General features: G+C 34.5%; 1 protein-coding gene across 18 annotated transcripts in view; it reads right to left on the bottom strand.

Annotated features, from left to right (window-relative positions):
- The window catches only part of LOC125672156 (myosin heavy chain, non-muscle), a 62,548-nt gene that overhangs the window by 24,178 nt on the left and 22,950 nt on the right, over window positions 1-15,420 (bottom strand). For 10 of the 18 annotated variants that reach the window (XM_056162952.1, XM_056162958.1, XM_056162960.1 and 7 more), the window contains 16 exons: window positions 12,649-12,741; window positions 11,723-11,786; window positions 10,285-10,383; window positions 10,005-10,148; window positions 9,820-9,918; window positions 9,207-9,325; window positions 8,124-8,276; window positions 7,884-7,898; window positions 4,171-4,341; window positions 3,871-4,035; window positions 3,545-3,659; window positions 2,751-2,932; window positions 2,258-2,449; window positions 1,951-2,111; window positions 182-290; window positions 1-79 (listed from right to left, as the gene is read on the bottom strand). The exon at window positions 1-79 is cut by the window's left edge and continues 125 nt beyond it. In XM_056162952.1, coding sequence (XP_056018927.1) covers window positions 1-79; window positions 182-290; window positions 1,951-2,111; window positions 2,258-2,449; window positions 2,751-2,932; window positions 3,545-3,659; window positions 3,871-4,035; window positions 4,171-4,341; window positions 7,884-7,898; window positions 8,124-8,276; window positions 9,207-9,325; window positions 9,820-9,918; window positions 10,005-10,148; window positions 10,285-10,383; window positions 11,723-11,786; window positions 12,649-12,741 — 1,960 coding nt within the window. The remainder of the gene's footprint in view (window positions 80-181; window positions 291-1,950; window positions 2,112-2,257; window positions 2,450-2,750; window positions 2,933-3,544; window positions 3,660-3,870; window positions 4,036-4,170; window positions 4,342-7,883; window positions 7,899-8,123; window positions 8,277-9,206; window positions 9,326-9,819; window positions 9,919-10,004; window positions 10,149-10,284; window positions 10,384-11,722; window positions 11,787-12,648; window positions 12,742-15,420) is intronic. The other 8 variants (XM_048908276.2, XM_056162957.1, XM_056162956.1 and 5 more) reach the window with 1 other exon arrangement.

Genomic DNA, 15,420 nt, shown 5'->3' with positions numbered 1-15,420 from the left:
TTTCCTTATATTTCTCCACTTCTTTTTCTTTTTGAGAGATCTTCTCTTCTTGCCCAGTGACAGGCAAAAGCGGCTTCACCTACAGCAAGAGAGGCAATTGGTGTATTTTTCACTTTCACTATACCAAAAAATGGTTTCAATTTGTTCCTATTTTTATTTTAGCAACTGAATGCTGTTTTACCTTTGTGAACAATCTCCACCATGCCCAGTTCCGGAGTTTAAGGTAGGCTGCACAATTTCTCTGAATAACTCTGATTGCACTAAGCTGCTGTAATCGCCTCTGGTAATTTCTATTTCACAGAAGAAGAAAAAAAACCAAAGGTATATAATATGGCCATCAACAAATGTGATCTGGCATACCGTATATACTCGCCTATAAGTCGGATTTTTGAGAGTCAATTTTTGGTCCAAAACTCTATGTCCGATTTATAGGCGCGTCCTAAGAAGATTGGTATTTTTCTGGGTGGCGTAATGTAGTGGGTTTTTTTTTTTAAACAACTCCGACGATTATCATGGACTACCACACAAATGATTATTGTTCACAAATATCTAGACATAGTGTATTGTTTATGCATTTTAAAATCATGTATAAAGTAGAAGTATTTACATATTTTTGTTTAGTTAAAAATTATTTACCCGTAACTAATACTTTCAATTCAACTCATTTATCGTTTATCGGTAAAATTGAATCACGAACCCGATTTAATATTGAAATATTCATATGTATACCCACTGAAATATATTTCATAAAAAAATGATATTGTTAACAGATAATTTAGATCATCATTCTTGACTCTTAAAAACTCTATTGTTGATACAATGAATTATACCGGAATCCCACAGTAACAGTTTTCACGAGGCGCGTGCCACTAAGTAAACACGGTGTCAGGTACTGGTAATTAGGAGACCATAATTGCTTAGATAAACAAGGGATCATTGCCCATAACTGATCAAGGGTTGTGTTTAAACCCCTAACACATATGGCTTGGATATTGAGCACCCAATAATTATCAATTTCTCAAAATATTTGTTGAAACATAGGTAAAAACACTAGAGCATTGACTTGAAATTGTCAACCGATTCTGACAAAAATTTGTACCGACTTATAAGCGGGTCAATGGCAAATTCCTACAAAATAACCCTAAAAAATACAACCGACTTATAGACGGACCGACTTATAGGCGAGTATATACGGTAATTAAATGAACCGTATGTGTTATGTAACTTTTTTCAACATATGAAATATCAAATTGATATCAACACATATCATTGTCAATCATGTGCAAAACATACAAAATTTCAAGTCCAAGTGGCAGAATTTTGTTATACACCCACAATAGCAACCACCCCTTTTAAGTCGCCAATCACTCAACCGCCACCATCAAAAGAATATTTTATCGATACAGTTTAACCACTTTCAGCAGTCAGCAGCAATTTTGGATGATGTAGCAATTAAGTTTCACACAAGTCCATTACAGAATGGGTCCCCCCTACTGCTTTTAAGATCGAAAGTTCTCAAACTCACATATACATGTAGTAATAAATGTTCTTGTTAACATATTTCTAAAATTGATTTTGCAGAGACCTTCCAAGATTCTTTATAAATTGTCCCCCCCCCCCCCCCCCCCAAAAACTAGTTATCCCCGTTGGCTCTGCTGATAAGGCACTAATAAATGTAATTTGAAATGGGGACATGCTCACTGAATCTGCTTGCTAGTTAATACAATGCCCCCCAATAAATATCCAAATTCAGTTGAGGCAAATTTGACCTTAACCATGATAAATATCAGTCAATTTCAATCCTTCAGTTCATCAATCATGAAACTTATCTTATATGGTTCAATAGCAGACCACGATTAAAGTTGAAGATAGAGAAAGAGACAGACGGACCAAAACAATGTTTCTTCCTATCATTGACTTGGGGCATAAAATCGAATGTGATTTTAGTACCTCCTGGCTATTAATCCTCTGCACAGAGACTGGAACTGTATAATGATATCTGTTAATTTGAGATCTCTCTCCTCCTCCAGATGAGCAAGTACACCAGCTCGGAAAAATATCTTACTCTGACCGATGCGGTACAGGTTTGGATCCAGTTCCAAGGCTGCAATCTAATACAACAGAAATATTTAGTTTTCATCCTGTCCTAAAGCAAAATTCCATTTGCTAATATGCTAATGCTTCAAAGAAATCTGACGTCAAACATAACACAATCTGCGTTTAACTCAGATTCTGTACCTCCCTTTTTATTGCTTACCATTCTTTCTACAGCCTTCTTTCCATCCATGAATCCCTTAGGAATGCAATTTGGACAGAGAATTTCATATCTCTGACGGAACTCTTGAAAGAGAATTCTGTTGGGGAAGCCTTGTCTACAGATCCTAATTCCTTCCAGTACACCATTACATCTTAGCTGCTCCAGCACCAGGGGAGAATCAATCTTGCCAGCCTTTACAATAAACAGAACAATGATATTCAAAAGGACAAGAAATTCTAATTGCTTAGGATTGTAATATTCATTCATCAACAGATTTTGTTTTCCAATACAGTCAAACCTCGTTATCTCGAACTCGATGGGACCAAGATAAAACTTTGAGATATTCGAGGATTCAAGATATCAAGGGTAAAATACTCAAGAGAATAAGTGGTTTGGACTTCCGAATCACTTTGATATATCCATGGTATTCAAGATATCGGTGTTCAAGAAACTGAAGTTCCACTGTACTATGCACAACCCATGATAGACTGACCTTTTTCTCATGATTTGGAATGATACATCTCACAAAGTTGGGGTTGGTGTTGCGTAGCGTGGCCATCAGTTTGGCTAACTGTTCCTTGTACAATTGACCAACAGTCCTAAACATTCCCTTTCTTGTTCGAGATCCAAACATAGTGTCTCCACCAGCAGTGGCTCCCATACCAACAATTTCAGCTGAAGAACAAAGTGCAATGTACTTTGAATTTTACTGGTTCCAAAGATGAAAAAAAAACAAAAAACAAAAAAAAACAAGAACATGATGTTTGGAAAAAAATACACCACAAGCATTCCTTCAATGTTAAAACACAGAAAAATTGTGTGACTATATACAGCATACTGTGTTTCTAAGTCACACATAATTTATCTCATAACCTTTCCACACATGAGGAAATGGCTTAATTGCAGAATACACCTTTCAGTTAGCAGTCATTCAATAAGATACAAATACCTTATACCAAATTTAGAGTCTGAACTAACTCCAAACATTGTGCATAAGATATAAATGTATCTCAGTCAAGATTTTAAAATCAAGTTTGTCTTGTGCACTTGACCTTGCAAACTTAACCTTAATTCAAGATTCACACCTCTGGATCAGCATTAAACTTGGAAACCACACTATTCAATGTAGCTAAAGTAACTTGGACAATGTTAGTGTAATTGTCACTTTTAATCTCTTAAATAACTTTGGTACTTATCATAAAGATTTTGTATTTGTCTGCATACATCAATTGTCCTTCGTTACATTTACTGAATCAACTTCTAATTCATTTAAAAACCAAATATTACCATCTTTCCATATTGCTGAGACAAATGGATCCGAGGAATTCTGCATTAGAGACACCACATTTTCGTTCAGTGGATCCATATTCTTCATTAACCATTGACTAGCAGAGTAATCCACCTTTGAAGTTAAATGAATCATTTTATATTTTAATCGATGTCATCTTGAAAATAAGATACAAACAGATCTTTTCTGTTCCATATTTTACTTTTCAAAGCATAATGATTTGTACTAAAATTATTCGTGGTGATGTAGCATCTTTTCTGAAATCTGTAATCAATGAGTCAAGTTGGTCAAGTTTAGACTGATTGACAAAACTATATGTACAGACCTGGCCGGCATAATGAATGAGGCTGAAATCAGCATCAGCTCTGAAATCTGGTTTTCTGAACTTGGGATGTGTGGAATGTTGTGCCACGACTTTGTCAATGAATGTTTTGTCTGTGGCCTTTGGGAACCAGCATTCCTCGTCCAGCAGTGCTAGGATACCCAGGGGCTGAAAACACAGTTCTTAGTTTATAACATTTCCATCGTACTGTTAGCTTGAATCAAATTATGTCTGACTGACTTAAATACTGAATAAAACAATCTCCAAAATATTTTAAGCACAAGTAAATGCTAATTATTTTACTTTTTCTAGAAGATCAATGGTGGGCTGAAGATCCAGTCCAAAATCAATAAACTTCCACTCAATGCCCTCTCTCTGGTATTCTTCTTGTTCCAGGATAAACATTGTGTGATTAAACAGCTGTTGCAATTTCTCATTGGTGTAATTAATACACAGTTGCTCAAAGGAGTTCATCTGCAAAACAAAATCTCATTGTAAAATAGGAACAGGTGAAATCAGATTAATATGCAAATAATAACCCCTGCTCGGACCAAAGAAATATTACTTCCAGGCACATTTTCATCTATTCATTTCTCAACATATTTTTTAAAGATTTAATATCATGGTTTGTATACATCTCTTCCATACCAAATTATGTTGGATATTACAAAAGAGTATTTCATCAAATTAAATCATAAATGGATGGAAAACTCAAAAAACTTCAAGCATTTAACAACTAATTAAGGCATGCCACATAGGGAACATTCAACACTCCTCTAATTAAGTCTTATCTTCTTCAGTTAACAAAACTGCTTAGAAAAAAGAAATAACACCATGCCGACATGCCAAATCAATTTCGAATATTACCACCATATTCTATAACACAATACAACACAGCTTCTGAATTGTAGAGTAAATCGAGGTTACACTATAAACTGTGCAGACACTATCTTCTAGCATTTACATAATGGCAAGTGAATTGTTTTTGTAGATGCAAATAGTCACGAACAATATTTTCTCCTTCTTATATTTACTACATTGCATACTAGAATTATGGATTATACATGCAAGGGAATAGACTGCCATCATTTCACCATTAAGGAAAAATAACATATCACAAATTTCACAAAAATAAAATCAGAAATATATTCCTATAGCCTTTTAAATTCTTCATCTGTCAGATTAGCTCAGTAGATTAGAATTTTGCACTAAAAATGCATTTTGGCTTTGCAAGTTCCAACACCACATTATTACTTAAAACCTATAATTTTCATTCATAACAATTCTGACAGGTATGTTAACTTCCTTAATAAATTTACATTCATATTGTTGATGCCAGCTACAATATTTTTTATGTAGAACAGCCATACCACACAGAATGGTATATGTACAGTTCATTCTTGAATTATCGCCACACAATTCGTCTTCTTTTTCATCATACTGAACCATTTTATCAGAAATGTCTTTCATGCGATACAAATTTACTGTAATAAACGCCAAATTTGCATGCTGTAATAAACGCCAAATTTGCATACCACCATCCACCACCCTTTATTCAAATCAAATGTCCATAATTAGTGTCAAATGTCTCAATATACCACCAAAGGCATGATCAGTAAAGCTGTTAGTCATCACATTAGATCACCAGTGAAATCCCACACAGTGATAGGCTGAGTAGTCTAGGTAATTTTAAAGACTTCATTAAGCAAACAAGGTAATTGTGTAATAGGGATTAGTGTTGTTTTCCTTTCAGAATTTATTTTTAAATTTCATGTATGCATCCTCACAAATACTGGTACTTTGAATTTCAATCTGTTAATTGTGCAAAATATGCTTGGAAACTGTACTGACTTCTGTGATAGCAGGAATGATGAGGGGCTGAAGAAATCAATTATGCCTTGTGTTTTTCAAAATCATGTAAAAAAGTGTTTAATATCATTTGTAAAGGTGGTAATTTTTATTCAATAGTGGATGCATTTTATTTTAGAACAGAATATTTTATGTATTAAAATGATGCACATCATAAATATATTTTGAAGGTGTTTAATAAATGAACAGCAAAGTAATATTAAAAGTGTACAAATAAAGTATGATAAAACTATTTTCAATTCATTGCCAAATTCATTATATCGCCACAATTCATAGAGGACAAGAATTGACTGTAATTCAATGTGGCAGCATGTAAAAGTGTTCCAACAAATGTTCAGTATGTATACTACTACAGCATGATTCAGTATATGGCATTCACATTAAATGAACTGACCAGAAAGTTACATCAAAATGTAAAATTTTTACTGGAAGTTTACATCTGTAGCTCTATTGGCAAGAATTTCCGGTCAGTCAAGAAGAGGTATTGAAGAATATCTTCACTGACCTCGCCATGTTCACAAATACAGGTGTTTATAATTCAATTTCATAGTAAAACACAACATGTACATCACAGTATACCTTCACAAGTTTGCAATGTACGTAATATAATTTCTGTGAAATAACGTACATGCTGAATGTCTAATAAAATGTCACATTAGGTGCTACATCAGGTTAGATAAGTCATTAACTTTACATGTACATGCAGTAGTAGAGTGATGGACATTTCTGTAGATGGGAGAAATCTGTGACGTGTTAGAACTACTAATATCATGCTGTTATTGTTTTGTCTCTGATTAAATTTATTTCAATCAGGAATTGAGCGGTATGTCAGATTGGAGAATAAAGACAAACTGTTCCACATCACGAACCACATCACAACTATTCTGTGTATTAGCATGGCCTATCAACTTTAAATGATTGAAAACCTAACTTTTGCTCTATGTACACAGTGCTAACAAAAACATTATCCTACGATACAACAAGCAATCATTTGCATGTTTTATCAAGTTTATGGTGTGAAACATACATGATTAGTATGAATACTACATCTTCATATCAATCATTTTCATCATTTCATTCAACAAAATACATATTAAACACACATTCCCTTTTATAGCAATCAATGCCACAACATAGCATGTTTTTTGTTTTGGATTTGTTTTTTTATTTTGTTTAATGGTCTTTTTTGAAAGAACTATACATAGATGATATGGACCTAATTTGACCCCTTAAAACGTGAATATTCAAGTACACTCTTGAAATTTGAAATGTATTTTTCAACCAGTCTTGTATGAAAATGCCAGGATGATATCCAGTCAATTTCAGGCATTTTTTTTTTTAAGTTGCTGTCAGAAATAAATGTCTCAAATCATAAATTTAAGGCATCATAGCCTTCAGATTGTGAAAAATGTCCTTAATTCAACTTTTTCAACGACATACAATTTGCAACAAGAGGGCCAGGAGCCACATCACTCACGAGAGGAATGGCATTTCCCCCATGTACAACATAAAATTTTAGTGACCCTAATCTTGCCATTGCCATGCAGATTTTCAAAGAATCCCTACTGTCATCCCATCCTAAATCCAGGGTTTATGGCGTCAACAAACGTGAATCTACACTACATGAGGATGCTTGCATATTAATTTGATACCATTGTGGCTCTTAAAAGAATTCTGATATACTCCTGTGTAAAAACACCTTGAGGGCTAAACAAGATCCAAGGAGCCAGAAACTTGAATGTACACTTTATGATGGGGATGCTTGCACATCAATTTGATAAAATGTACACTTATGGTTCTTGGAAAAGATTTTTATAAAACTTTCCACTATATTCCTATGTAAATCTTAAGAGGGAATCTTAGGGGACCAAAGCCTGGCTCACACCATATATGTATAGTCTTTCCAACTGTCAATATTTTAATTCTATATAATCATGAATAATAACCAAATCAATAACAATATTTTTTCACAATTATTAGACCTTTACTTAATGCTTGTTAAAACTTTCACTCTTTTTGTATTTTTCTGTGAACAACATCATTCAATTTATCCACAGTATATGTGAACAAATTGATAAAACCATGCTGAACATCAGCAAAAACCACACAGAGTAATGATACAAATCAAATCAACAGTACAGCTTTACCTTGCCCTCATTTGACTGCAGGTAAAAAGGTACATTCATACATTAGTTTGGGTTTTATAAATATACAAACATCAAAATTGGATTCATCACCAACTTTCAATCATTCCTACACATTAGTATTGATTACTTATTCCTATGACCATACATAATACTGTTATTCAAGTTACATTTCCTTGATTCCGGGTTATAGACATCAGTGAACTTTACTAAATATCCAAATCAATGTGATAATTTACTTACCTTAAATATTTCAAATCCAGCTATATCCAAAATTCCTATGAAGGAGGCTCCCTGTCGCTTGGTTCTGTCCAAAGATCTGTTGATTCTCGTCACTAGCCACCTGAACATTCTCTCATACAATGCTTTTGACATTGCCTCCACTGCAAACTCAACCTAATCCATTGCAATTTATTCATTTGTAAATTATTTCAAAAAATTCAACATAAAATCATAAGACATCTGAGCTAACATTCACAGTATGTATTGTTTAAGACTCCATTTCTTTATCACTTATATGAAAATCAAAAAAGTAAGTATGATTAACATCTATTTCATCCAAAAACTATCAAGGTGATGGGAGAAATGTTATTATTATTTTAAAGACATACAACATTAATTTCCATCTATTTTCCTTGAAAACAGTCCTGCCTATCATTATATGTATATGTCTATTCAAATCCACAACACCATACCAGTTTCCCCAATAGACAATATATTAATTTTTCATTTCCCTGTCTATCCATATCAACATCCTGCCAGTTTTACTAGAGCTTAACTTGTTCATTTCCCTGTCTATCCAGATCAACACCCTGCCAGTTTTACTAGAGCTTAATTTGTTCATTTCCCCGTCTATCCCAATCAACACTCTGCCAGTTTTACTAGAGCTTAATTTGTTCATTTCCCCGTCTATCCCAATCAACACTCTGCCAGTTTTACTAGAGCTTAATTTGTTCATTTCCCCATCTATCCCAATCAACACTCTGCCAGTTTTTCTAGAGCTTAACTTGTTCATTTCCCTGTCTATCCAGATCAACACCCTGCCAGTTTTACTAGAGCTTAATTTGTTCATTTCCCCGTCTATCCTAATCAACACCCTGCCAGTTTTACTAGAGCTTAATTTGTTCATTTCCTCATCTATCCAGATCAACAACACACCATCAGTATTCTCAATACCTTAGTTTGTTCATAGTTCATTTTTTCCCATTCAAATCAACACCACACTATTTTTATTTTTTATTTTTTTTGTACAGCTTAGTTCATTCATTTCCCTCACTATCCAAATCAACACACCACCAGTTTAATCTGTTAAATCTGTGACTGTACCTGTTCTTTGGTCTGTGCCTTGGTGACTTGGTCTCTGCCAACCTTAATTTTTGGTCTGAGGAAAGCTTGCACAATGGAAGTCACTGGTAGACCAAGTAAGTGGCAAGCTTTTTGTGCAACTTGAAATGACAATAGAATCAATATTTACTATTCTGAATGACAACTTGAAATGACAATAGAATCAATATTTACTATTCTGAATGACAGATTTAACAACAACTTGAAATGACAATAGAATCAATATTTACTATTCTGAATGACAACTTGAAATGACAATAGAATCAATATTTACTATTCTGAATGACAGATTTAACAACAACTTGAAATGACAATAGAATCAATATTTACTATTCTGAATGACAACTTGAAATGACAATAGAATCAATATTTACTATTCTGAATGACAACTTGAAATGACAATAGAATCAATATTTACTATTCTGAATGACAGATTTAACAACAACTTGAAATGACAATAGAATCAATATTTACTATTCTGAATGACAACTTGAAATGACAATAGAATCAATATTTACTATTCTGAATGACAGATTTAACAATAATTATGTTGAAGCAACTTTGGTCAGAATCTGAAACTCATATTTGCAATTACCAGTATCATCAGGCAGAGAAGCTTGGTCCGAATTTCTGCTTTCCTGCTTAAACTGCATATTTCCAAACATGAGCACAGCCGACACTACTCTCAAAATGGCTGAAAGAGAAAAATGAAATCTGTATAAAAATGTTAAACTTAACATCTATACAAATAAGGCTTGTCCATTTAATTTGTTTCCTTACAAGATTGCTCCTCCGGACCAATGCCCATAATAGTCATGGCTTCTGCAGTGGATCGAAATTCTGTACCATCATCTACCCCAGTCAGAGGAATTTTGCCTCCCGATAAAAAGCGGTAGTTTCTGATATCATCCAAAAGGAAATCCTCTGTTGAACATGAATAAAATATTAAACCAAGTTATTTACAATTTCTTAAATATTTCATACATTGAATATTTAGTTTACCTCACTCCATGACACAAGATTTTCAATGTGCAATTGGTAAGGGGTAAATTATACATACTCTTCTGTTCTGCAGAGGCCCCAGTAAATAACTGGTAGAAAATATGAAAACATCTTTCCTGATCTGCTTGTCTAACAGCCCTTGACTTTTCTAAAAGATCTTGTACCTTGTTAAGGAAACTATATGTGTGCAGTCAATATTCACATACTGTATAGCAGGATATTAACTTGCAGGGTTAATTTTCGCTATATTCGCTGAAACAAAATTTCCGCGAATTTAATATTCAGTGAATTAATCTTTCATATTGACATGAAATGGGGTTCAGTATATTAAGATTTGTTTTTCCACGAATTAAACCAACCGCGATTTGTTTAAAGGCTTGATTACGTCTAAAAACAAAAATTTACATATAGTCCATAAACAAAAAAAATAAATTCATTAAAATTCATCAAAACATTCAAGTAAACTGAAACAAATGTATCATTTTTAAGACAGTATACGCGTTCATAACATTACTGAAAATCACATGAAAAGTTGATAATAGAATTTATGGACAGAGTACTTTGTTGCTGCTACTGTACATTGCAGTCACAACAGTCAAAACAGCTGTAAAGGCTTCATTGCTGGTAGCAATGGGCCTTACAAAACAAGAGCAACGTCAACGTGGCATAATACGCCCGTAGATTTTGCTCAAGGAAAACATATTTTAGTGGGATTCATATTTTAGTGAAGTTAGCACTGTCCTCTGTGAGCTAATTCATTATTATGCTTGTAGAAATGGATATCAAGATATAAAGAGGGATAGCCTTAGAATGCGCTACTTCATAAATATGCTAACGGTTCGGTTTGTATCCTGCCCACAAGGTTTTCCTAATAAGTGATACTAGGACCTTGACCTTTGACCTTGAAAATCAATAGGCACCTTCCTCTCATCATGATGATCAAATATACCAAGTTATAATATCCTGGAGCTTACGGTTCGGTTTGTATCCTGCCCACAAGGTTTTCCTAATAAGTGATACTACGACCTTGACCTTTGACCTTGAAAAACAATAGGCATCTTCCTCTCACCATGGTGATCAAATATACCAAGTTATAATATCCTGGAGCTTACGGTTCGGTTTGTATCCTGCCCACAAGGTTTTCCTAATAAGTGATACTACGACCTTGACCTTTGACCTTAAAAACAAAAGGCACCTTCCTCTCATCATGATGATCAAATATACCAAGTTATAATATCCTGGAGCTTACAGTTCGGTTTGTATCCTGCCCACAAGGTTTTCCTAAAAAACTGATACTACGACCTTGACCTTTGACCTTGAAAAACAATAGGCACCTTCCTCTCATCATGGTGATCAAATGTACCAAGTTGTAAAGTCCTAGGGCTTATGGTTCAGTCTGTATCCTGCCCACAAGGTCCGGACAGACAGATGACGCCATACCATAATACTACGTCTTCGACGGGCATATAGAAACTGTAAACCAATTTAAAAGATACATGTTTCTATGTTGGCTCCTGATATGTATCCTGAGGAATCAAAGTTAATTCTGATGAACTTTCCCTGAAAATAGATGAAGCGTCATATTACTGACAAATATTGTAACACTTTCATAGTACAATTAATCACATACTTAAGTTTCATTTTACATTGAATGCCAATTTTTGTTGTTCCTGTAGTTGTGCAAGACCTCCAAATAAGGCAATCAAAAGTATAATTTTCAATCATAAAGAAAGAACACAGAGCATCTGTCTATGGAATTGAGTATCAGGAATTTCCTTTCAAAATGTTACGGTGCATGCTTATTTTTTCTCAACACGCTCTATGAATAAAAATCTCATCTACGATTCCCCACATTTACAAGAACATACAGTTGTGCCTGAATTTGAAATAGGAAGTAAATATAGGGCAGACATAATAAGAGCACTTTTTCCATTTTGTGTAGGACTGGAAAGTGTGCAATGAATTGGATGTCCCGTTATGGACATACGTCTTTAACAGTTTTAGTCTAGGTTTTCATGCTCTACACAATTATGCATAATTTTTTATGTCAGATATCCAGGAGTAGAACAATCATATTAAAGGTTGTATTTAGTTGTTTTATCCCCACTCCTCAGGCCCCAAAAAGGCACAACTACAAAATTGGAAATTTTTGTTCTCCTACCCTAAATGATTTTCCCCTAGGTAAAAAAAAAATTGTCCAAGCAGTTTCTAAGAAGTCAAAAATGTTTAAAAAGTAATGCACAAAAGACAGGCATGGACAGCAATGGGGCACGTAAGTGACTAATGTTAACCTAAATATCAGTTTGACAATTCTATTACCAAATACATATTTTTGGACTATATTGCAATAGCAATATTACCTATTCTTTTACTGGACATATAAATGATATTTTGATATGTTCCCTGACTTATGATTACTTACAAATCTAGATGAGTTGTCATTCTTGATGGTCTTGGCATTTCCAAAGGCCTCCAAAATAGGATTGGCCTGCAGCAGCTGATTCTCCAATTCTCCCTGTAAAAGGTTTTCGTTCTTTGAAACAAGATGTAGTGTGAACTGCTACATGGTTACTTATGTAGCGTGAAAAACCTAGTATTGTAACCCTATTCTGACCCTGGAGACCATAATTCCAATATTTTCTATATGAGGATGCTTGCACTTTGTTTTCACAAACTGTAGTTGAATTGTTCTTGAGAAAAATGTAAATACGCGAACATTAAACTCTGACACCCCCTCCCCTCTCAAGTTAAAAAAGGAGATAATCTGGTCCTCTGTTGTGACCCCATCCTGACACCCCTATCCCCCCTCAAGCCCCGAGTTAAAAAACATATCAACAATATTAAATGAAGAGATCACGTTTGGTTATTTTTAATCTAGTAGTGTATGAGAAGATTTTTGAACTACCCAAATCTAACTTGATCATTTCCAACCCTTCTCCACTTCAATGGGGGCTTGTCCCATTGAACCTGCATTTAAAAATTCCTTTTCCAAAGGACACTGTGGCAAGTTTGGTTGAAATTGATCCCGTGGTTGCGAAGAGGAAGTTGAAAGTGTCAATATTTATTGACCAACCTACGTACAATGGACAAACTTTGATCAAAACACTCACTTGTATAAAATACCTATTTACTGGCTATTCATTCAACAGCTTCTACTGAGTATGACACTACAGCAAAAATAATATCACAATATCGTTACCAGGATATTGCTACATTCAAAATATAACAAATTAATTTTCAGAAAGTCAGGATCTTAAGGAACAAACATTGTTCAAATTGTGTAATTTAGTATTTGGAGACAACAACAGAGATCCACACATAAAATTTCACCTCTGTTTTTTTCTTTTTTCGCAAAAAATCTACATCATTGGTGTCCATAGCAATCCCTTTAACATCTTTCATAAAATGAAAACTTTTTCAGAAAATTGAATATTTACATTTCCAATGTGTTTGCCTTTGATATTTTCACCAATTGTAATGATAGCCATTTTCTCATGAATGCAAAGCAAATATTGTCACAAAATTATATCAATAATACTCCATTATCTCCAGCTTGTCCTACATTATAGCAACCATTTTCTGAGGCTGCTCCTAGGGAAATGGATGCTGTCTTGTTAGACAACACAAGACCCACAGACCACAATGCTCACCTGATCTACCTTGCTGATACAGAGATCTTGCTGGAACACCAACACTTCTGGGTGCTTGCATATTATTTCAATAAACATCAATTATCATATTGGTGTTGATAAGATTCTATATTCTTACTGCAATTCTGAATCTCAAGATGTAAATTTACTATACACTAGCTCTAGCCCAGGGCATAAATTGTGCCATTATTATCCTTGAAAATGAAATAGTTTTCCTATATATTTCACTTTAAACTTGTCCTAACCCAGGGGGTCATGGTGGAAACAAACTTGAATCCACACTACATAAAGATACTTATATATTACATGAAATTTCACAAATTGCGTAATGCAATTTTCAAAGAAATTTCCTATATATTCTTGTGACCCCACCGTGGCCAGGGACTCATGGTGTTAACTTCAAATCCTCATATAAAAAGGCTTTCAGTAGTTCTTGAGGTTTTTTTATACCCCATCATAATCAGTTCTCCTTAGAGAGGGCATGGGCAGAAACCTTCATTTGAAAAAACCTGATTCCTCTTTACCCATGGTGTGAACTTCAAATCCTCATATAAAAAGGCTTTCAATAGTTCTTGAGGTTTTTTTTTATACCCTACCATAATCAGTTCTCCTTAGAGAGGGCATGGGCAGAAACCTTCATTTGAAAAAACCTGATTCCTCTTTACCCAAGGAGGCTTTGTGACAAGTTTAGTTGAAATTGGTCAGTTCGGGAGAAAAAGTTTTAAAATAAAAGTGAACAAAGAGTATACTAACGACAAGCATGGACAAATTTTGATCAGAAAAGCTTTCAGCTTGAGTGAGCTAATAAATTTGCTGTTGTCCACATAGCCAGTGAATAGGTACTATAATAAAGCATAACTGTATCATTCTAATGAACTAATCAGTTTATCACCTTCCTCTACTAGTACATGATGTGATTTGTGATTTTGTACTATCGCCATCTGCAGATTCACAGGCACGCAACACCCAATATCACAAAAAGCTTAGATCACATGTTCTATATGTTTAACAAGGTAGTTAAGTTTAAATGATGAAAACAGGTTCTTTCCAGTCCATTACGAAGTTACATGGACGAAATGGGAGGAACACCAAGTACTCATCAACTGACCCCAGCACCTTGCTAGAGGTATAGTAGATGTAATCCAAGCATTTTGTAATATTGAAAGTGGGTGTGTCAAGTGACCATGTGCAGACTAATCACAAAACGTCAGCAGAATGTGCTACACACAGCGTGACAAATGATGTGTCCCCTACACCATAAAATTCTGTTTGCTTCATGCTGCCTTTCTGTCTAATACAAACTAATCAGCTGCCTGTACATCACATGTGACTAGCCATCCCGAGTCACTGACCGTGACAGTGATGAAGCTATTGTATCACATCACGTGATTAGCCATCCCAAGTCACTGACCGTGACAGTGATGAGGCTATTGTATCACATCACATGTGACTAGCCATCCCGAGTCACTGACCGTGACAGTGAAGCTATTGTGTCTATATCATGTGTTTGATGCATGTTATTTGTGATATAAATTATGGATAAT

The sequence above is a fragment of the Ostrea edulis genome, chromosome 4, assembly GCF_947568905.1.
Source record: "Ostrea edulis chromosome 4, xbOstEdul1.1, whole genome shotgun sequence".
In the NCBI taxonomy this organism is placed as follows: domain Eukaryota; kingdom Metazoa; phylum Mollusca; class Bivalvia; order Ostreida; family Ostreidae; genus Ostrea; species Ostrea edulis.
This window is presented reverse-complemented; position numbering and strand designations above follow the sequence as displayed.